Consider the following 22,473-nt stretch of genomic DNA (forward strand, 5'->3'; position numbering starts at 1 on the left):
TGGTTTGATTGGAAAAATATAAATATAAAAAGAAGGGGGTGAAATGAGGTTGCAAGTAAGAAGTTTCTCAACGAAGGCTAACCATTGATGTCCATTGCAGCAGCTCCAGGTTAAAACCTCATGGAATCTGGGTTTTCAACATCTTGAGCTGCTGAGTGCTCTTTGGGCCACCATTTTCAAGTATTTGGTTCCCCTGGAAAGCTGGAACTTAGACATGAAAAGGCAAAGTTGTCATGACCCCTTGTTAGGCAGATGGGAAAAGAAAGCTGAAACATCTTTCTGAAGCTGCTATAAACATCTACACTACAGCCTCCAGATTATGAGGGGCTCTGTCAAATAATACTATGCACCCAAATGAAAATGAAATAACATGTTTATTTATTTGGAATAAGTATTGGAATTATTGTGTGCTTAGTTACTAACACATACGGAATAAAAAAATACCGAGGCCATGATAATGAAGTCGTTGACCATACCCAGTCATTTTCTCTCATGTTCCTAACTCCTTTGATCATACCTTTTATTGGAGTGGCATATTGTAATTAACACGCCCAACGCAATTTTATAACCCGGCACATCTTTGAAACAATAAACGACAACTTTGTCTAAGCCCATATTTACAAACGGCAGCTTTGTCTTAAAAATGCAACAATAACAACGGTCCGTTGTCAGTTGGCTTAACAAAATAGATAATTGTTTGTCCTTGCCGAAAACAAACCAAACTAGCCGTTTGTTTCGACAGACAAATTCTCAAGATGAACAAAGTTTTTTGCTAAAAAAACGTTTTGTTGTCTTTGTAAAACACTTTTACTTGATTATATATATATATATTTTTTGTTTATATTAAACCCAACATAAGGATCTGCACATATCACCTCTGTAGCTCACATTTTGATGATGGTAGGCGAGAGGAAGTCATGCTTAGCACACAATGAGATAAGAATTCAATCAAATGACTGAAACTATTTTCATTTTTTTTTCTTCATATATGAGGGGTTTTGGATACATAATAATCAAGGAGCTGCAGTTCCTATTTGGTGCCTGCAACCCATCGCAGTCACTCTTAAAACTTCCCAAGTGCTGAGAAGTTTTGATACATTATTTTGCCAAGAGGCAAAATGTGCTTGATCTAAAAAAAATGAGGTTACAAAGACAGATCTGGAAGCACCAGAATGAGATTACATCAACAACGAAGGACCGACAGACAAACAGACAACAAAGTTAGGGTACGGATAGTCAATGAACTTTCATGTTGGAGCTCTGGATGTCCCTCAAAGTTCCAGAATGCAGAGAGCTTCCCCAACTGATAAATATCCTGATCCAAGTCTTAGAGAAGAATCAGCGATTATTGATCTTGGAAAGAGCGAATCACCCGTTGTTTGGAGGTCAAAGTAGCCACAGACTTGAACTGTCAAGAAAATAACTAAATCAAAATGCTGAGTATCAATGATACACAACTAAACATCACTTTCAACATTAAAACGTGCCGTTTTGAGAATCTACACGCCTGCGGCGATACGAGTAGGCTTCACATGAATTTGTTAGGAGATGGTCCTTTTTAGTTCTATTGGTTTGATCTGAGAGCTAGGTGATCCGTCTTTTGATGAACACAAAAGGATCCTCAGAAGTTCTGAAGGTACTTCCGGCATTACTTCTAGTGTATGATAGTAGGTTTTGCCAGATGCAATAACAGAATGAAATGTACAAGTATTATTCTACCCAACCTTCTGTTGGGCTTTGTGGTCAGTCAGCAAAATACCTTCTGGTGTCTGTACTTCTCGCGTATCGCATTTAGGGGACAGCCCTTGGTGTTCAGTTGCAAATCTTCCAGTGCAACAACTGTAGTTTTGAGCTCTGATGTTTTGTAAGAGGTATAGCGCTCTAAAGTAGGATTCTGCAAGAATCAAACATGAACGTTATTTTTGACAATTCTCAACGAAGAGGTAAGTAAAAACCTTTACGAAGAAGGCACAGAAATGCAAACCCATGGATGGTCAGACTGATCGAGTGTCCATCTGGCAAGGAACACAGCAGAGGCAGCAATGAGGGAAGGTAGGAACTTCAGGAAACCATATTCAGCAAGAGTCAACTCTGCTAAATAATTTGCCAATAACTCCAGTTCAACACAAGGAACCTGCATAACAAATTAATTAAAATAAAACCATTTTCTTGTATGGCAATTGATTTTCCAGAAGTAACGAATGGGGACAACACTCAATTTAGAATACCTTATAAGAAGCTTGCGCTGCATGAATGAACCTCCTGAAACACAAAAATTGGTTTATTGAACTCACTTTAAATGACATTTTCTAAGCAACATAGATAAAGCCTGGTGAGCGCATTACCTAAGAAATGTTTTTGTGGTGGGAACAGATAACTGGAAGTGCAAGAAATTTAGAACTTTACTCTCCATTTCTAATACCTGCAAGAGTTATTCAGGAACTTTATATGTCAGTATATAACTAGTGATACCACTGGAAAGGAGGTAATATCAAGCAGGATGTTGGGCATTGCCATGTGAACTACAGAACTGGATTTTGCTTTTGAATTATGGTAAGAAAACAAATCAAAGTTTTATGAGTCTAATGTAGGCAAAGTCTATGGCTGAGACGAGATAAAAATCAACTGCAGCACCCAGGATCATGCAGTTGAAGTTGATGGAAATAAGAGAACTCCAGAAGGCTACCAGCATGCATGGAAAAGCCAAAAGCAGTCATAATTAGACATGTCATGTAGCCAAGTACATACCTCGTCTCTTAAGTAAGTATTGTCCGTGATGAAGCAAAATTCTTCCACTCGCGGTGCACATATTTCTTCATACTTCCTTTTGAGTCATAACAAAAAATACATACCCGTCAAGCAATGTAATGATGAAATAATCAGGAGAAAAATATTGTTATTGATTCCTTGTTCACACACATGTGCCAGTGCACACACCACACAAAAATATAAAGAAGTCTGTCCGCGTATACCAAAGATGACTTCATGAAATAGCCTCAGTAAACATCCCTAAGGATTTATTTCATAATTAATTGACTACAAAAAATTCATCACATTTCACTAGAAACCACCACCTATTCACCTAATACAGCACTTACGAGGCAATTAGCGTGCAAGTGACTCCAAGCAGCTGAAGCCTTTGCTTTTCAACATAATTGTGAGAGAGAAACCGATCAATGAGATTTACTGTGAGGTAAAGTGTATCTGGAACCAGCTTATATTCTTCGGAAACCTGATAGAGACGTAAGTTAGTATGGATGCTTCCAAACAAGGGCACACCATTTCGTAGAAATACTATAGTCATTAGGTACATCCGATTATACTGACCTCTACAAGCCAATCAATCAAAATTCCTCGCATGCTTGGAGTGATATCTTGCTGCAATGTTTCCATATAAGTAGTTGACGGTCTTCGCTCCACCTGAGGAAGAATAAGTTTCCACTAAAAGTCAGAATCAATTATGTTACTGATAGACAGCAAATTAGTAGCTCACTAGTCCTTGAATTATTCTATGTTTCAAATTATATAGGAAACCTCACATTTCTCTGTCCTGTCAATACAAGTGAAGATTAAATATTGCAATAGTATTATGTTTATTAATAACGTCAGACTGTAGTAAAAGGGCTCCAACACTAACCTCTATAAGGCTTATATTACTGTATATATCAGGGGCATACAAGCTGCACGCTTGAGGATCCTTTAAGTTTGAGTCAATATCCACGATGTCCAGGTCATTTGAGGATCCCGATATCTCCCAGATCATATTTTCTTCTGCATAGTCCAATGAAAAACATCATCAAGCTTTGCTAATGTCAACATGAAAACAGAAGTCAGTAATAGCAATTATAAAGGTGACTGAGCAGTAATCTTCTTTCTGTAACAAAGGAAATTCCATAATTGCCAAAGCGTGCATCAGCAGGTTGCAACAACTTTTCACAACCCCTTTAAAGCCAATCAAAATTTCTTGTAAACTAATAAACTGAAATTTCAACACTAAGAAAGACTCAATTTTGCAATCAGAAGGCTCGGAACAAAACTTGTCATCTTAGACCTTGCAAGCATCCCTCTTATGAAGTACAGACATAGAGAGCGAGGACACCCTTAAGTTAGCCAGTTTAAAAAGATAAGTCATATACTGTTGCACTCTCCTGAACAAATCTGAAACATAAAATGTACCTTTCTTTTGGGGGTTCTGAAGTTCAGCAGGTTCTGCGGAAGGCTGTACTCTAAGCATCAAATCTGCTCCTCTATGTTGTCCCAAGATATGACACATACCCTGGGGTACTGGCTCTTTTTCTCCCAACTTCACTGGCAAAGTGGCTTCTAGGGGTTCTGCCACCCTTATTTTGGATAATTCATCAGCTAACTTTGCTTTTGCGTCCTCTTGAACCACTGTACTTTCTTCCGAGACATTTGAGGCTGCCTTTACATTCTTTGCAAGACCTCTTCTGGCCTGCTTACTAGCCTGTCAGGGAGCAATACCAACAAATTCTAAGTTAGAATTACTTTAATGAACATACAGAAGCATGCTAGATCCTACACATGCTTAAACAATGGCTTTGTGTTACAGACAAACCATATCCTCTTTTTCATTCATGGAGGTAACAATTAATTTTATTTAAAATCATGTGAGGCCTCTGGAGAAACACATTGACTATTCAATTTTTTTGCATATTAGAAAGGGAAATATGCAAATCTGTACCTGAACCTGAGAGGCATCAGTGGTGCATTTCACATATGAATTTTCACAGATGACGTTTGCTACATCTTTAAGAACTGCCCTCCTTTTATGCTGCAAGCCAATGGTGGCAATTGCAGATCCTTTGTTCTCGTCTGATGCTGCTCTTTTGGAATTTGCTCGAACAGCATGCTTCTGATCTTGTTTAAAGAAAGGTTTTGAGGAGGACACTACCTCCCCGGAAGTGCCAAAGGCTTTAGCCCGTGCCCTTGTGATTCGGACGGTAGGCTCTTCAACTTTGGCAGCATTTGTATTTTCTTTATTCATCTTTGCCTACCTTGTAGAAGAGCAATGAGTGAATTCAGAACGAATTCTTGTTCATTGAACCTGCATTTTCAAATCAGTTGATGTCAACAAGAGATACTGCGTCATCTGACACAAGCAAGCAGAACAAACCCAACCCGAGAAAGCATTCGGGGCCAAGTATGAAAGGATCAAAAAGACATGTTTTTTAATGATCATCAACAAAAATTTGATTTGTACATCGTCTTTTTGTGTAAGTTGATATCTCCTGTTAAACCAAATACTATTATCCATTTTACACAACACAACACAACAGAAGTTGGGAAGGCATCTTCGTCTCAATAATAAATCCAACCATTTTTTCTTCTATTGAAAAAGAAAAATCATGGTGCTTTACTCTGTTTTCCTTTGACAAAACCCATGACAGCTTGCAATACAAGGCCTTAAATGAAGATAACACAAAAGGTCCTACACCACAAGCATAGAACAAATTTTCAGCTCTTTGTTCTTGTCGAAGCGAGAAAACCTTTGGAAATAGAAGAAAACAAGCGTTTTAATCCACCGTTGGCTGGTGTTACTTAAATTACAGGAGAAACTCACTTCAACCAAGCCCAGTTGACCAACCATTTTTCATTTTTCGTCGGTCCAGAGTGCATGAAAGACAAATGTTTTGCAGCCTTCTATTTCTCTGACACATTTTTCCCAGTAACCAAACAGAAGAAAAAACATTTAATTAAGAACCCGAGATACCGTAAAATCCAACCCCAAAACCCTAATTTCTTCAAAATTTTCAACTATCACCGCACCAGATCGTCAAAACCATAACAAAACATAAAATCGCAAACACATTTGACAAAAGGCGGACCAAAATCCAAACCAAAAAAATGTAAAAAAATATAGGAATTTAAAAGAACAAAAATGGGAAGAGCCAGCCCCGAGATCTATGTAGCGAACCCGTCAGGCGTAAAAAGGACGTAGTTCCATTAGAATCTGGCAGTGGAAAACAGAGCGACGAAGCTCAAACACCTAGAATGCAAAAAACAAAAAAAACAAAAAAACAAAAAAAAAAACTATGCACGGCTATGCGTTTGGGAGCTGAGCTTACTCTGTTGGTGGGAGCTCCGGCACCTTCTCCGGTGACGGTTTGAAGAGCTCGGGGGAAGAAGAAGAAGCAGAGGAAATATGGAGGCTAGCTTCGGACAGAGAATTGTGTGGAAGTGACAGTGAGTGTGAGAGAAAGAGAGAGAGTGTGTGTTTGATATAAGGTGGGGGGGGAGAGAGGAGCGTGAGCGGGACGGGGTTTACAGTTTGAACTTCCAAAATTCCAAATGGAAGCCAAAAAGCAAAAAATATGTATTTTTTTTGTTGTTGTTTTGACTTATTTCCGCCGAGTGTTTTGTATTATTTTATTTCACTTTTTAACACATGAGGTGAGAACTGAGATTGTTTTTTGATGGGTTATGAATGTGTTTTTTTTCTTCAAATATCTACCTTGTTATATTATGTTCCTATATTGTGAATATATTAATTATCGATTCAGACATTAATACTAGAGAGGCGAGTTTCTCACTCCAAGTTTTGTACATTTGCACTCTTTTCGTAACATGATCTAATCGGTTAAAAATTTATTTTAATACAGAGGAATTTTATTAACCAAGATGTTTAAATGGCCAATATATATGAAAACTTGCATGTCACGAATTTATACTCATTTCTTTTTCTCTTCACATGTCAAGTCACGTGAAGAGAAATATAATAGGTATAGATAATTGATGCAATAAAATTTGAAGAATATGAGAGTGTTTGTAGTCTTTTTCTATTAAACTTTTGTCTTTCTTTAATTGTTCTTTTTGAATCAATTTGTAATAAAAATATCCGGAGTATAAAATATGATGTGAAATAGGTTGAGCTGTAACAACCCATTTGAATAAGTGTTTAGAAAATAATATGGATTTATTTTCTCATTAATATATCATTGACCCTAGTACAAGCAAGGGCACGCTGACCTCTAAAATTGTGTCCTACATGAAAATTTTGAAAGGTCCCTATCACCTATGCTAGATGCCAATATAGGGGCAAAGGCCGCCGTCCCAACTCCCAAGTCGGACTTTTGAATGAGGCATAGGTAGCCCTAATATGCATACTTTATTGGGGCAGTTTTTAATGACACATCCATTTGTTACAATTCAAAATTTTGATTCATTTTCTCTCTCTAATGCTAGAAAATGCTTAGAGTTCAAATTTTCTATTTCTCGTTAATAAAATTAGGGTCTCGATATTTTTGTAGTAATGAATATCAGCCTTTTGATTTTGAGTTGAATTATTAAGAATTATGCATTTTTATGATCATCGATGACCACACGATGTGCACATACACTTAACTAATAGAAATTTTTTACCTTTATTCCTATTTATAAAATTAAAAAAGTTCGAAATATGGTTGGTTTTGATTGAGTAAATTATGGTGTTTTAGTGATTCAAATTTTTTTCTCCCTATCCCCCATGAGAGAGGGAATTGACAAAAAGTCAAAATGGACTTCATATGAATCTCAACATTTTGAAACAAATGATTTCAGAGTAATTTGGGCAAACTCGACTGAATTTCCAGTTGGGTTTTCTTCAACATTGACAGATCAATAATCTTTGATTGGAAATGTATTTTAAGACTGATCCAGTTAGCCCCCCCATGTGTGGTGGTCAGATTCAAATGGTTTCAGCAGAAATGGAAAGGACTTGGGTTGTCTTATAATTTATGACAAACTTGCTGTTTTTGTCCATTATTTATTTTATCCATAGCGATTTAAAAAAAATTAAACAATGTTAAATATTTATTTTTTAAAAATTATAAAAGGGAAAAAATGTGAGAGTAATTAGAGATATTGAAGAAATATATATATATATATATATATATTTGCATTTTCTTTAAAAACCCAAAAATTCATTATCACTTTAGTAATCTTAGAAATGTCATCCAACGAAGCCCTTAGATTTTGGATCGAGTCACTCAATATATGGTAACTCATGAAAAAAAATATAGAGATTTTAATTTTCTAAATCTTGTAAAAAATTCCCCAAATCTAGTGAAAAATTCACCAAATCCAGTGAAAAATTCCCCAAATCTAATGAAAAATTCCCCAAATCTAATGAAAAGTTTCCAAAGAAAAAATTATAATTATTTTAGTCATATATGGAAAAAAAATTATTTTTTATTTTTTTTTGGTGGTAAGAATTATATATGGAATGTTTGAAATTAACAGCCAAATATCTGGTGGAAGTTATTTATTTATTTATTTATTTGAAAAAAGAAAGAATGGTTGTCCTGATTCCTGAAGCCCATTTAAAAACTTTGCAGATCCAAAAGCCGAAGTGGTCCATTGTGTGTGGCCCTCTCTACGCACTCCTACGAGGTGGCCCCAATCCCTTTTCACACAGTGAAAGCCCTCAGCGGGAGGCAAAGTGTGTGTGTTTGATGAGGTCCCGACAAATCTATATTGGAAAAAGGCACTTGAAATAAAGTTTTTATTTCCAGATGAAAAAATATATAAAGTTTTTATTTATTTGAATGATGAATGAATAATAATCATAAAAAATGTTGACTTTAAATTCAAAAGGTTGTAATTATAAGAGAGAGTTTGGGTTTAGGCAGGCTCTTCCAAAAAGTGTAAATAAAAGATGGCCAATTCTGTTCCGCTCCTCCCTTATCACCTTTTCTACCTTGAGAAAATCTTAGGATTGTTTCTGACACGTTGCAATACCGAGTGGTAAGAACAACCTCATATAAGCTTTTCTCTGTATCGTTTAACTTACGGCTAATAACATGTTTACTTGCACAATGAGATTGAAAAGCAACCGTGCTCCTTGTAAAATTATGACTTTGATTCCTGATATTGGGGGAATTGAATTCTTGAGGAGTAGGTAGGATTAGGCAAGGATGAACTGGAATGAGCTTTTTTTACCCAAATTGTCCTCTTATATTTTGTGAAAACACCAAAACACACATTATATGCCCTCTCTTTTTTGGGTCGAAACCCATTATATGCCCTTTGGCAAAAGAAAAACAATATATATTTAAATATATTGCAAGTAAATAATTAAACTTATTAAAAATGAATAATTTTACAAATATTTAATTCGATTTATTATACTATATAAAAAAAAGTTGGTAGGGGAAGCATGGGAGAACAAGAAAACTTGGGAATGCAACATAAGTTACCTTGAAATTAGACCAACTATGATTCGTATAATTGGTTGCCGAAAGATAACATAAATTCTTGGAGATGACTCACTACAGCCATACTTACGCTAATGTAATACAACAAATCAAGAGATGACATGTAACCAATAACCAATATGACAAGACGAATGACACTTGAATCAAACTTCGCAACAATATTTACGTGTCATCTTATTATTAGTTTGTTATATTGTGTCGTAATAGTTGTTTTTTTGTACAAAATTCTACGCACAGCCGAACATAAAAATTGGAATTTTAGACAATCGTCTCATCTCAATAAGCCCGGATACAATCTGATATGACAAATGTTGATCATAATTCATAATCTGGTCTCTTACTTTTTCCACTGGGGGATCCTCTGAACCACAACCTGCAAACCACAATCAGAACAATATTTGCATAACATAAGTAAGTAATCCATTCTGAATGCTTGGGTTTAAAAAGCATAGGATTTTTCCTTCTTGTTTTGAAGTCAAATCAAGATAAAAAAATATTTTGAAAATACTTTACAAGTACGAATAAAAAATAAAAGGAGAGTGGTGAGAAGTACCTTCCCAGAATTTTCCTTATTTCCAACTATAGTTTGACAAGCAAGTCTCCAAGATTCGGGTTTCTGTATGTTGTTTTACCCAATGTAAAAATATAAAATAAAATAGAAATTTACTTCAAATGAGAAATTAACAAAAAGTGAAAAGAAAACCCACATTTACAGGAAAAAAGAAAAATAAAAAGGAAAAAAAAGGAGTTTAGTTTATCAAGCGAGTAGTGTTTTTCAGGGGGTGAGAGAGAGAGAGAGAGAGAGAGAGAGAGAGAGCTTGCCTTCTTCAAATACTTGAGTTCAGTATTTGTTCTTTCATTCAAAAGGTCCTTCCCATCAATAATCTGCACACACACACACACACACACACACACATACACAAAAACAAGGAAATTAGCTGAAGCAAATCTTCCATAAGTTTCAACTCAAGAAACTAGGGAAGACACAATATAATATGAATGTTGAGAATATTCATACCTCTACTATACAAGTCCCACAGCTTCCTCCACCTCCACAGTTCATCAGTTTCCCCTACAATTAAAATTGCAACGCCTTTTTCAATCACTTGTATTTCACATATTTGCTTATTATTATGAAATTCTATGTAATTATGCTAGACCTCAGCCCCATAAGGTGTGTCATGTAAGAGTAGTTCAGTTCACACGTTGTATACAGGGAAGGGAATCGAACTCGAGTGCAAGAGGAATGACATGCTGCCTTAATCAACTGGTCTAACCCGCATATTCTATTATAAAGATGTAATTTATTTATTTATTTTAAATTTGGGTTTGAATGTGCATTGCTCCAATAGGCCCCATAGTTATTGGGCTGTGATACCCAATTACAATTTACAGAGACGGCGCACGTTAGAAACTGTGGCAGGAAATAACTAAATTACGCGGGATGCAATGTGAGGTAGGTAGTTAGCATTGAAGAGTGAGAGAGTACTCACATACGTGGCGTAGAGCTCGATCTTGTTATCCGACATGACATCCCTTAGCAACTTCTCTCCACTAATAGCCTTCGCGCTCTCCACCGGATACGACCCGTCGTTCCCGGGCTTCGGCTAACCCAATCACAAAACTTCAGACAAATATCTAGTAATTACATAATTTTACACTAAAATAAATAAATAAATAAAACGGCATACCCCTATGAATTCGAGCTCGATTTCGGGCTTTCCGGGCTGAGCTGCAGACATTTCTGCCGAAATACCGGCGAAAGAGACCGAAACGGACTTCCTTCTGGGGAGAGTTTGGTAATGTCGGGTCCCGGCGCCGGAGAGTTGCTCTGGCCTGAACGACACGGCATTCGTGAATTGCATGCAAGCCATGTTGGATGTGGTGTGTGCTTCTCTCGCTCACGCACTGTCCTTCATTTCGTTTCGTTTCGTTTTGTTTTAAATAGGCAAAAATAGTTAACGAAGTTGAGGAAGGGGTATAGTGGTAATTTTAACTGTACTGAAACTAACAAGTTTGGAGCTCAGTGACAGTGAGTCTCTCAGTCTAGGAGCCCACTGGTTGTTATGCCCTCTCACAAAACCCGCCATTTTCTGTCTCTGGCGCTCCTCCTCTTCAAACCAAACCCTAACCCTAACCTTCGTGCTCTCTCTTTGCGATTCTTCTCCAACCAGTCATGGCTGTCCGTACGAGGCAACCCCATCATCAAGTGGCCCTCGCCGCCCGACGTATCATGCTCTCTCCCGCACCCGAACCCCGCCCCAAACCTTAACCCTAACCCTAATAGCTCCGGCCCCAATTTTTCACAAAATGACTTCTCTACCATCGCTAACCTGCTCGCCGACCCTAGCATTTCCCCCGGTTCATCGCTCCAGAGCGCATTGGACCGGACCGGAATCGAACCGGGTCCGTGTCTGTTACAGGCTGTGTTCGACCACTTCGATTCGTCTCCCAAATTGCTTCACACGCTGTTTCTTTGGGCAGAAAAGCGGCCGGGGTTTCGATCCTCTGCGACGCTCTTCGGCTGCATGATCAATGTCCTTGCTAAGTCGAGGGAGTTCGAGTCGGCGTGGTCTCTGATTCTTAATCGGATCGGTGGAGATGAGGAGCCTGGTTTGGTTTCTGTAGATACGTTTGTGATCATGATCAGACGGTATTCCCGCGCAGGTATATTGCTATGTGATTGTAATAACCTACTTAATTGAATGTACAATTTTAATTTTTAGTTTAATTATTGAGTTTTCAATTGGGCATCTTGGATTTTTGATACATGTAGCGTAGGCCTAGTTTATGGTTCTCAAATTGATTGAATTTGATAAATGGTTAGTTAGAGTTGCGAGTTTACACGTTGGTAATCTCTGCATAACTTTGGCCCTTCACAATTTGAAGAAAAGTTCTGAGCTTGCCTGTACAACTTAGTTGGGGTTGCCTAAAGTTGCTTGTATTCTGAAATTATATTTGGGTTTTATGGATTAGGAGGGTTGCATATGCATTTGTGTTAGACCTGTTTTTGGTATTGATTCACTACTTTTAAATCCATCATCCTTTCCGGTGGTGGTACATTTTATGCAGGTATGTCCCAATCGGCAATCCGGACTTTTGAATTTGCAAGTAATTTAGACTCATTTCTTAATTCAGAGTCAGAAATGAGTTTGTTTGAAGTTTTGTTGGATTCCCTTTGTAAGGAAGGCCTTGTTAGGGTGGCTTCAGAGTACTTTGATATGAAAAGAAAGTTGCATCCAGATTGGATTCCATCAGTTCGGGTTTATAACATACTGTTGAATGGATGGTTTCGATCAAGGAAGCTGAAACGGGCAGAGCGGCTTTGGGCGGAGATGAAGAGGGATAATGTGAAACCTAGTGTTGTAACATATGGTACACTGGTTGAAGGATATTGTCGGATGCGTCGTGCTGAAATTGCAATTGAATTGGTGAGTGAGATGAGGAGTGAAGGAATTGAGCCCAATGCAATTGTGTATAATCCAATAATTGATGCGTTGGGGGAAGCTGGGAAGTTCAAGGAGGCATTGGGGATGATGGAGCACTTTTTGGTCCTCGAATCAGGCCCTACTATTTCAACGTACAATTCACTGGTAAAGGGCTTTTGCAAGGCAGGAGATCTTGTAGGGGCTAGTAAGATCCTTAAGATGATGATAAGTAAGGGTTGTGTCCCTACTCCAACAACCTATAACTATTTCTTTAGGTACTTTTCAAAGTTCGGGAAAATTGAGGAGGGAATGAACCTTTATACCAAAATGATTGAATCTGGGTATACCCCGGATCGGCTTACTTTCCATCTTTTGTTGAAGATGTTGTGTGACGAGGGGAGATTGGATTTGGCAGTTCAAGTTAGCAAGGAAATGAGATCTAGGGGATTGGATATGGATTTAGCTACAAGCACCATGTTGATTCATTTGCTTTGCAATGTGCATAAATTCAAAGAGGCTTTTGCAGAGTTTGAGGACATGATACGGAGGGGTTTAGTTCCTCAGTATCTTACTTTTCAGAGAATGAATGACGAGTTAAGGAAACAAGGAATGACTGAGATGGCGCATAAGATGTGCAACATGATGTCTTCCGTTCCTCATTCAACAAATTTGCCAAACACATATGTCAGAGAAAGAGATGCATCTCATGCAAGGAGAAAATCTATAATCCAGAAGGCTGAAGCAATGTCTGATTTGTTGAAAACTTGTTCAGATCCAAGAGAACTTGTCAAGTATAGAAGTTTGCCTGAGAATGTTGTATCAAGAGCAAACCAGTTGGTAGAGGATATTAAGAGAAAAGCTAACATCCAATGATATATATTTTTGCTTTTCTTGGGTAACAGGCATTAAGTTTTGGATTCAGTTGGCATTTTCTGAAAGGTAGGTAAACAGGAGTTTACTGCAGGATACAGAGGAAGTTTTCCAACAGAAGAAATAAAAACTCTTTAAATTCATGTGCATTTTGGTAAAAGTTTGATATTTATATGGGACAACTACTTTTGGAGGGCTTCCTTTATATGGATTCAGACTACTTGTAACGTTAGAAACTTTTTGCAATATGGTAGCTGTGCAGCATTCTGAATCCTGATGGACGTCTATTATGCAGTCAAGTGGTTTGAATGCAGGTTCATCACACATACAAACTGCGTTGTGGTGGTACAAGTAAAGAGAGACTATGAAAGAGACTATGAGACATAACTGGATGCGCATCTGGACTTTGGAGTCTTGGGGGCCCTGAAGGATGGGGACGTCAGTGTCCTTTGTAAATAGATGGCAGTTGACCATTGAAACAGGAGCGCATGGTATGTACAATTTCCAACTAATTGACCTTTTAATCAAGAGCACATGAAGCTTCCTGATTTAAGAAACAATCCGTTAATTTGATTTGCCGCATTCAAGTCAAATTGGTTTAGTTTCTTATGCTGCTGACCCTTGATCAAGAAATATGTTATTGTTGACACAATGCTGAATATGTTATTTTCAACTTGCAGTGTTTTAACTTAACTCGAAGCATTGGGACACATGACATATAACATTATGATATTACTTCTTCTGAGGTCTTTTTTTTGTTGTCTTTGAATCAGGCTCACTGGATGCCTTGTCTTTGCATGTGGACTTGTGCATTTGGAATTTGTCGAAGGTCTGCAAATACTGGGTTGAAGAGAAGTCTTCGCATATTTTTTTGTTCGCAAGTGCAAAAGATGCAAAAGAGAAAGAACCATCAAAACGTAGCCACCAGCCGTTCTATTTTTGTGTGGGAGTGTTGTATTACTTGCAGCTTTTTTATCATATATTTTTTTCCTTGGTCAAATCTTTTTTTAGCATTTAAGTTTTGGTCTTTAGAGGGATGGAGGACAATGGACATGTTAGAGATATAGTCCAATCCCCACGGAAGTATCCGTCAACTTGGAATGGGTTTCACAGTATTTTTGCACTTATTTCGATTGTGCTAGTCAATCATGCATGATGAGACTTGTATGGACAATTGGATATATGTGATGCCTGAGGGCCAATTGACAGACAAAAGCCTGAAAGAGATTTCCTTTGGATTGTCAAGGGATTTGAAAAAATCCCAAGATCCACCCTTGTCGAGTAAAATAAAATGAGAAGGTATAATCGCTTGAGCTACAAAAGTTATTTTAGGCTCTGTTCGGTTCATGGGAAAGGAGGTTTGGGAATGAGAAATCAATTGTTTTCTCGTATTTAATAAGTTCAGACATAAGAAATGGTTGCCTGATAAATGGAAAAGTAGAGAGGAAAGTGAAGCCCTCTTCTCAACTTAGGTTTTGTTTTCCCTCCTCATCGGAAAGTTTGGAAAAATGAACCAACATTAAGTGCATATTGTTCATGATTATTTTGTCCACATTAACAATTTAGAATTACACTATATCATTAAATACATTCTTGTTTTTATTTGATTTAACATGAGTATAATTGTAAAATAAACAAATTTTGTTTTTCATTCCTACTCAAAAAAAACATGGGAAATAAAATAAAGTGATATTTTCCAGTTACGTTCATGACATTACCAAACGTGAAAAAAGAATCTTCTATTTTTCATCTCTTAAAAAATGACATAGAAAGTGATTCTCCTTAAATTTATTTCGTGAATCAAATGGGACCTTAGAATGTCGATAACGACTCTCTTGAAGATGTCATTCCCTCCCACTAGTAAAAGAAATTACATATGTCAATGTAGAAGCACAGTTATATTTCTGTGCTTAGCTTGTGAAAATCTCTGTCTAGCATGGAAGGCAAGGAGATGTGTGGGAATCTTTGTGTCAACTCACCACCACTGCATCCAAGACAAGTAAAGTCGAAAAAAGAGGAATTATTACTCACAGAAGCCTTATTGGGTAAATAAATTCTCATGCAACGAGGATAACACTTTTTGTTATCCTAGTTAATAATGCAATGATATATACGATAATTTTTTCACGTATCATCATATTATTAGTCGAATAACAAAACAGTGTTATCCCCATTCTTCATTATATGTAAGTTTTTTTTGCTGAGCACAACAACTAGCTAGCCACTTGCCACAAAGAACTCAGAGAGAGAGAGAGAGAGTTTAATAAGGAAAAAAAAAGTGTTTATTTATTATAATTATGGTTAATTTCAATTCAATGATGAATGTCTGAGTGAGAGTAAGTTGAGTTGGGCAAACGAGGTTGGGTTGGGTTGGGGGTGGAGGTCTTAGCACGATGCCCCAAGTCGGACAACGACGGCATCGGGCTTTGGTGGTGGTTTGCAGTCAACAAAAGTACTTGAGAAGTTAAGAAGTTGAGAGAGAGAGAGAGAGAGAGAGAATCTGTGCTTCAATATTCTTCCCCCACTCGTCGGTTTTTAGCTTCCACCACATCAATTCCCACTCTTCACTCATTTTTCTCTTTTTATAATAATAATAATAATAATAATAATAATCGAAATCGAAATTAAAATCAAGTATATTGTAGGCAACAAAATGAGCACATAAACATTACACTTCATAATAGTAATGCCACATTGCATAACTTTTTTTTTTCTTCCATTGAAATCTCTTGTCTATAACATGACTTATATGGAGTGCTTTTATCATATGATTTTCACTTTTATGCTTGGTATATGCACAAGGTGGATGTGAATGATATATACATGATGAACCCATTTTTATGGGTGCAAAGGTTTTGTATGAAAGTAAGAACAAAAAAATATACAAGGTTAGAACCAAAGAAATTCTAAATACATTCTAATCCTTGACATGCCGGAGACTATTACAAGGAAAACTCATACGTCTCAAATTTTTATTGGTATAATTTTTAATGGTAAATACTAAGTTAGTGAGTAACAATTCAAATTATCATATGAAAAATCTCACTCTACATCCTATTAATTACATCAGACTCAATTTAGATTCGAATCAAAATTCAACCATCGACAATTATAAATGATTTGATACTCATTCTTTTAGATATGGATAACATGCATCTAGCTTCCAAATTTATATACACATGAAAAAAAATGAAAAAAAGATAGGCTTATTTTTTAATATAAAAAGAAGATATCCGATAACATAATTATGAAGAAAAAAACACACAAAGGGATTTTTTTATTAAGAAAAATAGCAAGGAAAAAGGATTTTTTAAACCCTATGAAAAAGCAGGCACTGGCAGTGAGCCACGTTAGTGCATACGCACAGAGGCACAAAACCGCTCGTCGTACGCTATCTTTCTCCCCATTGCTTCTTTCTTTTGCTCTCCCAATGCAAAAACAACAAAAATAATTGCCAGAAAAAAACACACAAACACACACCTCCCAACCCCAACATATATTCTCACACAACCAAACAACCCAACCCCCACACTCACAGACACAGCATTTTTAAGCAAACAGAGGAGAGAGAGAGGAAAAACTCAGAAAAGCCCAAGCACAAGTCACAAACACTTGCCCAAGAACCTTTTTCTTTTTAACGCTCTCTCTCTCTCTCTCTCTCTCTCTCTCGGTCTCTGCTCACAAAGACCCCTGATTCTCTCTTTTTCTTTTTCATTTTCTTTTCTCTTTTCTGAAAATCGTGCGCTCTTTTTATGCTCTTTACACAAACACAATCACACTGTGTCTCCAGCTAGCAAATAAGCTTTGCAGAGTGGTATGGCTATGGGGATGAAATGGCTGTACTGATAATGGCTCAGCAAGGCGTGCCCAACAATGCCACTACTAACAACAGTAGCCAGCAGCAGAAACAGAAGCAAGAAGAGCAGCTATTGAAGCCCATCTTTCATGACTTTCTGGGCATGAAGCCTGGTGATTCCCCTGTTGTTTTGGCCCCCAAAGCCTCTGATTGTAGGCTCTCTGAGGTCTCACCCTCAGCTTCTGCTTCACTTGGGGCTTCTTCGGGTGGTGGCCGTGGGCCCATCTCTACCACCTCTGATCTGGGTTCTGGTCAGTCACTCCCCATTTGTTAAAAAAACTGTTTCTTTTTCTCCCCAGTGATTTATTTTTTTGTTCATATATGTAAAAGAAAAAAAACCCAGACCTTATCTCATTTTGTTTTCCTTAAATATAGTTGCTTTTATATGTTTATTTAATCAGCTTAAAAAGTTTTTACCTTTACTAATTTTTATTTTTGGAGGAGGGGAGGGAGGGGGCTCTTTTGTTTCGGATGGCTTTGTTATATTCATGGGGGGTTAGGAACTTTATCGTGTGAGTGAGTGAGTGAGTAATGAGTGTGGACATCAAAATAAGAAAGATGGGGGTTGGTTTCTAACATGGATTAGTTAGTGAAGTCAGTAAGGAGTTTGGTTGCTGTTGTGGGTTTTTCTTTTCCCTTTATGCTTTTGATTTGTTAAGTCTTCTTTTTAAGGATAGGTTGAATCAAGGGCAAGCTGTTCACTTACTTTTCCTCTTCCCTTTTGGGCTCTCTTTATCTTTTGTAAGCATGTTGCCGGAGCATTTGGAATTAGGTTTGCGAAAAATGATGCTTAAATGTTTTTATCCATGTATTGTCATTTTGCAATGTGGTGGGTTTTTGTTTTTGTTTTTGGTGTGACCAATTGAGCAATGGAGAAAGTTGAGAGTGCTTGTCAAAAATTTATCATTACAAATAAAGTGAGACTTAATTAAGTGTAAGCACCTCATTCTGATGAACTTTTTTTTTTTCATGACATGTTTCTGTTATATTGTTGGCCTTTTTTGTCCGTGTATGAACATTTACTACCAATCTTGAAGCTTATCTGTTACGATTGTATTACTGAAATTTCGACACCTGAAGTGCTTATTCCTTCTGATTTAAGATTCTGTATATTTACATTTGAGTTTGATTCATTGTCTTGTGCCATTAAATTTTGTAGAAAGACAAGCTGGAAATCATCTTGAGGGTGTTCCATTCTATGGCCCGAGGAGTGATATTTCTGGGCCTGAGATAAGTAACAGGTTACTAGGAAGTAAGAGGAGTAATTCGGACTCCACTTTTAAGGGCTCATCCAGAGATGGGGTCCCTCATACCGGTCCTGACTCCCTTGAGAGCTTGCATTTGATGAAGGTATGAGATTGACATTATGCAATATTCTTATTCTATTCTTGCATATGGGAAAAAGCCCCATCTATGGTTTCTTCATCTGATGCTTTTAGTTATCCTGAAATTCAGATGCTTCGAAATGGACCAGGGGGAGAGCGACCTAGAAGGTCCAATGACGATGAAGCAGTCTTTGCTACACAGCCGCTGAGGCCAACTTCTGCCTCACATATTTTTCAGCCTCCACTTGGTGGTAGAGTTGATACCAATATTTCCAAATGGGACAGATCTACTCCCATGAATCTGGGTGCTGCGGTACAGTACCCTCCACGAGGAGGTCATTTCGTACCCTTTGTGCATCAATTACCTTCAAACAGATTTAGGGATGCCAATGCCAGTCCAGCTAATATCTCTCAATCAGCTGCTGATGAGGGATCTAGAACTGGAATCAAAGGCCCGGGAATTTTGAGTTCCATTAATGCCAGCAGTAGTGCTCCTGAAAGAAACTCTTCTGGGGTGCTGCCTAGTGGCAGCAGGCAGAAATCTGGGACTAATATTTTAGAGCCAGAACCTTCTACTCCAAGGTAAACATAATTATACAATATAGAGGACATTCTCCTCTGTTGCATTTGTTTGCGTTCATTGAAGTAAAAGGACAATTGATGCCATATCTTTTTTCTGTTGTCATGGCAGTCGACATGGATTTACGTCTGCTGGTCGGCAGATGACCATATTCTATGGCGGTCAAGCTCACGTCTTTGATGATGTCCATCCAAACAAGGTTTGCTTTCTTACTGTTTAATTCTAGTAGAGACAGCTCCCTTGGTTAATGAGTTTATATGCACTGACAGAAAATATAAGTGAAGATTATCTGTAAAGAATATATACCATTGATATCAACATTGTCTAACTCATTTAATCGTTGCATACTGATAAACAAACTTGGTACTGTCTGTAGAATTTCAGAATTAGTGTGATCTGATCTTAACTTACAGGTTTGGAGAATGCGATTTTTGCCTTGTAAGTTGTTTTCTAGCCATTACACTTTCTTGATATTATCTTAAGCTTAACTTTTTAGATGTCCATAATTAGTTGTTACTAAATAAAAGAGCAGATTTTAGTTTATTTAGGATTCCTAGCTAGGAGAAGCAAGGCACTGTTTGAAGATTTTTGGGAGTTGATTGTTCACCCTTTTTGAGGAACATTCCAAATTTTTTTTTTTATAATTATTTTTAATTCCCAAAAAAAAAAAAAAGATGGGGAAGTTGCTTTCTCTGTCAGTTAGTTGCGAGGGAATGACAAGTTAATAACTAGAAGTCCCTAAAATTGGCGTGAAGAGGATTTTCAAGGCTATAAAAGACAACAATTTATCTGCTCTTTGGCTCTGAGCCGGTGGTGTTGTGAGTATTTCTTTCGCATTGGTGCTTGTTTCTGCTGTTGTTGTTGTTGTCAGTTTTGCTACTTCTATAATTCTTGGGTGTTGGTTGGATTAATGGTCCTTATGTTGAGTGATGTGGAAAGTCAAACAATCGTTGCTTATATCGTTGTTGGCAATACAAGTGTGACATGGTTTTAAATTCCCTGTTATTATGTTAGACACGTAACACTTGCTGGTTAAGTTATGTACACTTAATTTGAAGGAAATTATGAGGTAGGTAGGTAGGTGTAACAAAGAATTAGTATATCATAGTGAATCTCCTATAAAAATTCCTGTTTGGTGTGAGGAACTTCATTTGTACATCATTTTCATTTTGTGCGGGGAGGTTCTTCAGTTTCTGTATACTCATTCTGGTAGTGGGCAGCTGGTATTTTTCACTTGAAATATGCAGCAGTGGTTTTCTTGTACAGATAAATTATGAAGTCCTATTGGCTTCCATTTTACATTGTGAGGTGTTAAGTGTTTCCCCTTTAATTGTCTTTTGTGGGGATCCATGTGTGAGATATTAAGAAATATTAAGAAAAGGGAGGGATTGTTCTACGTTGGTCTGACTGAAGACTCATAGGCTTATTGGGGATGTTCTACATTGGTTTGACTGAAGATTCATAGGCTTAAGCCTTCTGAAGTCTAGCGGTGTTCAACTCACGTTATCTAGTCTCTCATCTACTCATGTATGCCACATCAAGCCATGGGTGATGTAGTCTCTCTAGACTTTGTCATCCTATTAGAAGTTTAGAACTGTCGTCTACTAATCCTTAAAGAGGAAAATAATATGGACTTAAATTTGTTCTTATAGAGGTAAATTGAGAATCATGAATGTTTCTTTGTGGTTGATGTTTGGAGAAAAGGACTTAACACATTGCACCTTCTCTCTTTATTTTCCTCGCTTAGTTTTCCACATTTCTTCACCAATCTTGTCTATCAGCAACATAGTATGAATTCAAACATGTTTTCCCTCTCCCGGCTGTTAACTACATATACGTGACATTTTTGTGACCACTGTACTTTTTTAGGCTGACGTTATAATGGCCTTAGCTGGATCAAATGGAGGATCTTGGTCGACAACATACTCACTAAAACCTACTACGAGGCCGGGCAGTGAAAATCACATGCCTAGTGGAGAGGTTGAAGCTGGTACTGCAAGTAACATAGCATTGTTAAGAGAATACCGTGGTAGGTTATGCATTCCTGGAAATTCTAGTCAAGCAGTGGGTTTTGCTGATCGAGTATTGACACCGGCAGGTGATCTTCTAACTTAATCTTCTGGTGTGTATTGTGATAGTTTTCATTATATCTAGGGATGTTTACACATAGAGATCGGTGAGAACAATTCCCCACATCCCAGGTTTAAGGATAGGTATTCATGACATGACCCACAAACATGATAGTCGAATTTGGTTCAGATAAATTAATCAAAGTAAAACTGATTGTGTGTTGTGTGATTATTGGTATTGTTATTTACTGCTGGATACTTGGTTGTAGGTGGCCATCAAGGCAGCAATTTAGCCAAAGATACGAGAAACACAATTCAAGCAGCAGAACCCAGTTCTAAAGAGAAAAATGATCCTTGATGTTACAGAGTTTTCATGTTTTGAATCTAGGATACAGTAAACCTTTCACCCTTGTAGTTTGATTGGTATTTCAATTTGGTCCCAACTTTTCCAATTGAACAACATTAATCCTAAAATTTTGAATTTGTGTTGAAGCCTTCGGTTGAGTGATACCCGCCACCTACGCCACCGATGCCGGTGATAACAGAGCTTCTCCCCTCGACCAAGAACTTGACTTCGTTGTCCCTGTGACATGGTTAAATTAATTGTTGCAAGTGAAGCCTGCGAATTTCCCTCCATTAGAATGCTCAGATTGAAAGTGATTTTGATTGGCAAAGAGCAAGTATTCTAAAAATTCTAAACCCAAACTAAGTCAACTTGGTTTCATGCAATGCAGGAAACAAAATCTACCAAAACATCATTTTCAGATTTTAGCTCGATTGTAATGACTAAAGGCAGAGGTAAGCTTGGGAATGCTCAAGCACATGCAATGTCTTAAAATTTTGAGGGCTCTGTGTGAAACTTAAATTGAGACCCTCACATAATTTAATACGAAAATAGTAAAAATAATAATTTTCCATAACTTAAATGTCATAAAACAATTTTTTTTTATATAACTAAAATTCATCATCAACAATAGCACAAATTTTGAGTGATCTTTATGAATTTAGAAATTAGGATATTTATGTTTTGATGTTGAAATTCTTGAATTTGAAATAAAAACAAAAACTGTCAAAGGATTGAACAAAAGAGCCAAAGAGAGATTGATGAATGATAATGATTAACTTTTTTTTTT

The 22,473-nt window shown here is 37.2% G+C and overlaps 4 protein-coding genes across 4 annotated transcripts; 2 read left to right on the forward strand and 2 right to left on the reverse strand.

The window, feature by feature from the left end:
• Window positions 1-953: 953 nt before the first annotated feature.
• On the reverse strand, window positions 954-6,224 carry LOC117612445 (cyclin-A2-1-like). Its single transcript, XM_034341131.1, has 12 exons — window positions 6,087-6,224; window positions 4,703-5,065; window positions 4,177-4,465; window positions 3,638-3,771; window positions 3,328-3,420; window positions 3,099-3,232; window positions 2,749-2,824; window positions 2,346-2,422; window positions 2,229-2,262; window positions 1,985-2,134; window positions 1,760-1,894; window positions 954-1,408 (listed from the first exon to the last, which is right to left on the reverse strand). The coding sequence occupies exons 2-12, from the start codon at window positions 5,003-5,005 to the stop codon at window positions 1,346-1,348; spliced, it is 1,488 nt and encodes a 495-aa protein (XP_034197022.1). The 5' UTR covers window positions 5,006-5,065; window positions 6,087-6,224; the 3' UTR covers window positions 954-1,345.
• A 3,160-nt stretch (window positions 6,225-9,384) lies between these two features.
• Window positions 9,385-11,121, reverse strand: LOC117615801 (photosynthetic NDH subunit of subcomplex B 3, chloroplastic). The gene is made up of 6 exons (XM_034344956.1): window positions 10,904-11,121; window positions 10,706-10,819; window positions 10,231-10,284; window positions 10,035-10,097; window positions 9,766-9,828; window positions 9,385-9,585 (listed from the first exon to the last, which is right to left on the reverse strand). The coding sequence occupies exons 1-6, from the start codon at window positions 11,084-11,086 to the stop codon at window positions 9,550-9,552; spliced, it is 513 nt and encodes a 170-aa protein (XP_034200847.1). The 5' UTR covers window positions 11,087-11,121; the 3' UTR covers window positions 9,385-9,549.
• LOC117615800 (pentatricopeptide repeat-containing protein At5g11310, mitochondrial) lies at window positions 11,109-14,725 on the forward strand. Its single transcript, XM_034344955.1, has 3 exons — window positions 11,109-11,879; window positions 12,285-14,001; window positions 14,284-14,725. Exons 1-2 carry the CDS (start codon window positions 11,279-11,281, stop codon window positions 13,511-13,513), a joined length of 1,830 nt encoding a protein of 609 aa, XP_034200846.1. The 5' UTR covers window positions 11,109-11,278; the 3' UTR covers window positions 13,514-14,001; window positions 14,284-14,725.
• A 2,242-nt stretch (window positions 14,726-16,967) lies between these two features.
• On the forward strand, window positions 16,968-21,835 carry LOC117616165 (protein TIFY 8). The gene is made up of 6 exons (XM_034345395.1): window positions 16,968-17,617; window positions 18,526-18,716; window positions 18,822-19,273; window positions 19,383-19,470; window positions 21,141-21,369; window positions 21,610-21,835. The coding sequence occupies exons 1-6, from the start codon at window positions 17,344-17,346 to the stop codon at window positions 21,696-21,698; spliced, it is 1,323 nt and encodes a 440-aa protein (XP_034201286.1). The 5' UTR covers window positions 16,968-17,343; the 3' UTR covers window positions 21,699-21,835.
• The last annotated feature ends 638 nt before the right edge of the window (window positions 21,836-22,473 follow it).

This window comes from Prunus dulcis, chromosome 1 (assembly GCF_902201215.1).
Source record: "Prunus dulcis chromosome 1, ALMONDv2, whole genome shotgun sequence".
NCBI lineage: Eukaryota > Viridiplantae > Streptophyta > Magnoliopsida > Rosales > Rosaceae > Prunus > Prunus dulcis.

What these genes read in the sequence shown, in the direction of transcription:
- LOC117615800 (XM_034344955.1), top strand. Translation starts at nt 11,279, where the DNA reads ATGCCCTCTCACAAAACCCGCCATTTTCTGTCTCTGGCGCTCCTCCTC. An exon ending in CAGACGGTATTCCCGCGCAG is followed by an intron (nt 11,880 to 12,284) that starts GTATATTGCTAT and finishes CATTTTATGCAG; the next exon opens with GTATGTCCCAATCGGCAATC.
- LOC117612445 (XM_034341131.1), bottom strand. Translation starts at nt 5,005, where the DNA reads ATGAATAAAGAAAATACAAATGCTGCCAAAGTTGAAGAGCCTACCGTC. An exon ending in GTAATATAAGCCTTATAGAG is followed by an intron (nt 3,421 to 3,637) that starts GTTAGTGTTGGA and finishes ATTCTTCCTCAG; the next exon opens with GTGGAGCGAAGACCGTCAAC. An exon ending in ACCACAAAAACATTTCTTAG is followed by an intron (nt 2,263 to 2,345) that starts GTAATGCGCTCA and finishes TTTGTGTTTCAG; the next exon opens with GAGGTTCATTCATGCAGCGC.
- LOC117616165 (XM_034345395.1), top strand. Translation starts at nt 17,344, where the DNA reads ATGGCTGTACTGATAATGGCTCAGCAAGGCGTGCCCAACAATGCCACT. An exon ending in CACCTCTGATCTGGGTTCTG is followed by an intron (nt 17,618 to 18,525) that starts GTCAGTCACTCC and finishes TAAATTTTGTAG; the next exon opens with AAAGACAAGCTGGAAATCAT. An exon ending in AGAGCTTGCATTTGATGAAG is followed by an intron (nt 18,717 to 18,821) that starts GTATGAGATTGA and finishes CCTGAAATTCAG; the next exon opens with ATGCTTCGAAATGGACCAGG.
- LOC117615801 (XM_034344956.1), bottom strand. Translation starts at nt 11,086, where the DNA reads ATGGCTTGCATGCAATTCACGAATGCCGTGTCGTTCAGGCCAGAGCAA. An exon ending in TCGAGCTCTACGCCACGTAT is followed by an intron (nt 10,285 to 10,705) that starts GTGAGTACTCTC and finishes TTTTAATTGTAG; the next exon opens with GGGAAACTGATGAACTGTGG. An exon ending in ATAAGGAAAATTCTGGGAAG is followed by an intron (nt 9,586 to 9,765) that starts GTACTTCTCACC and finishes TGTGGTTTGCAG; the next exon opens with GTTGTGGTTCAGAGGATCCC.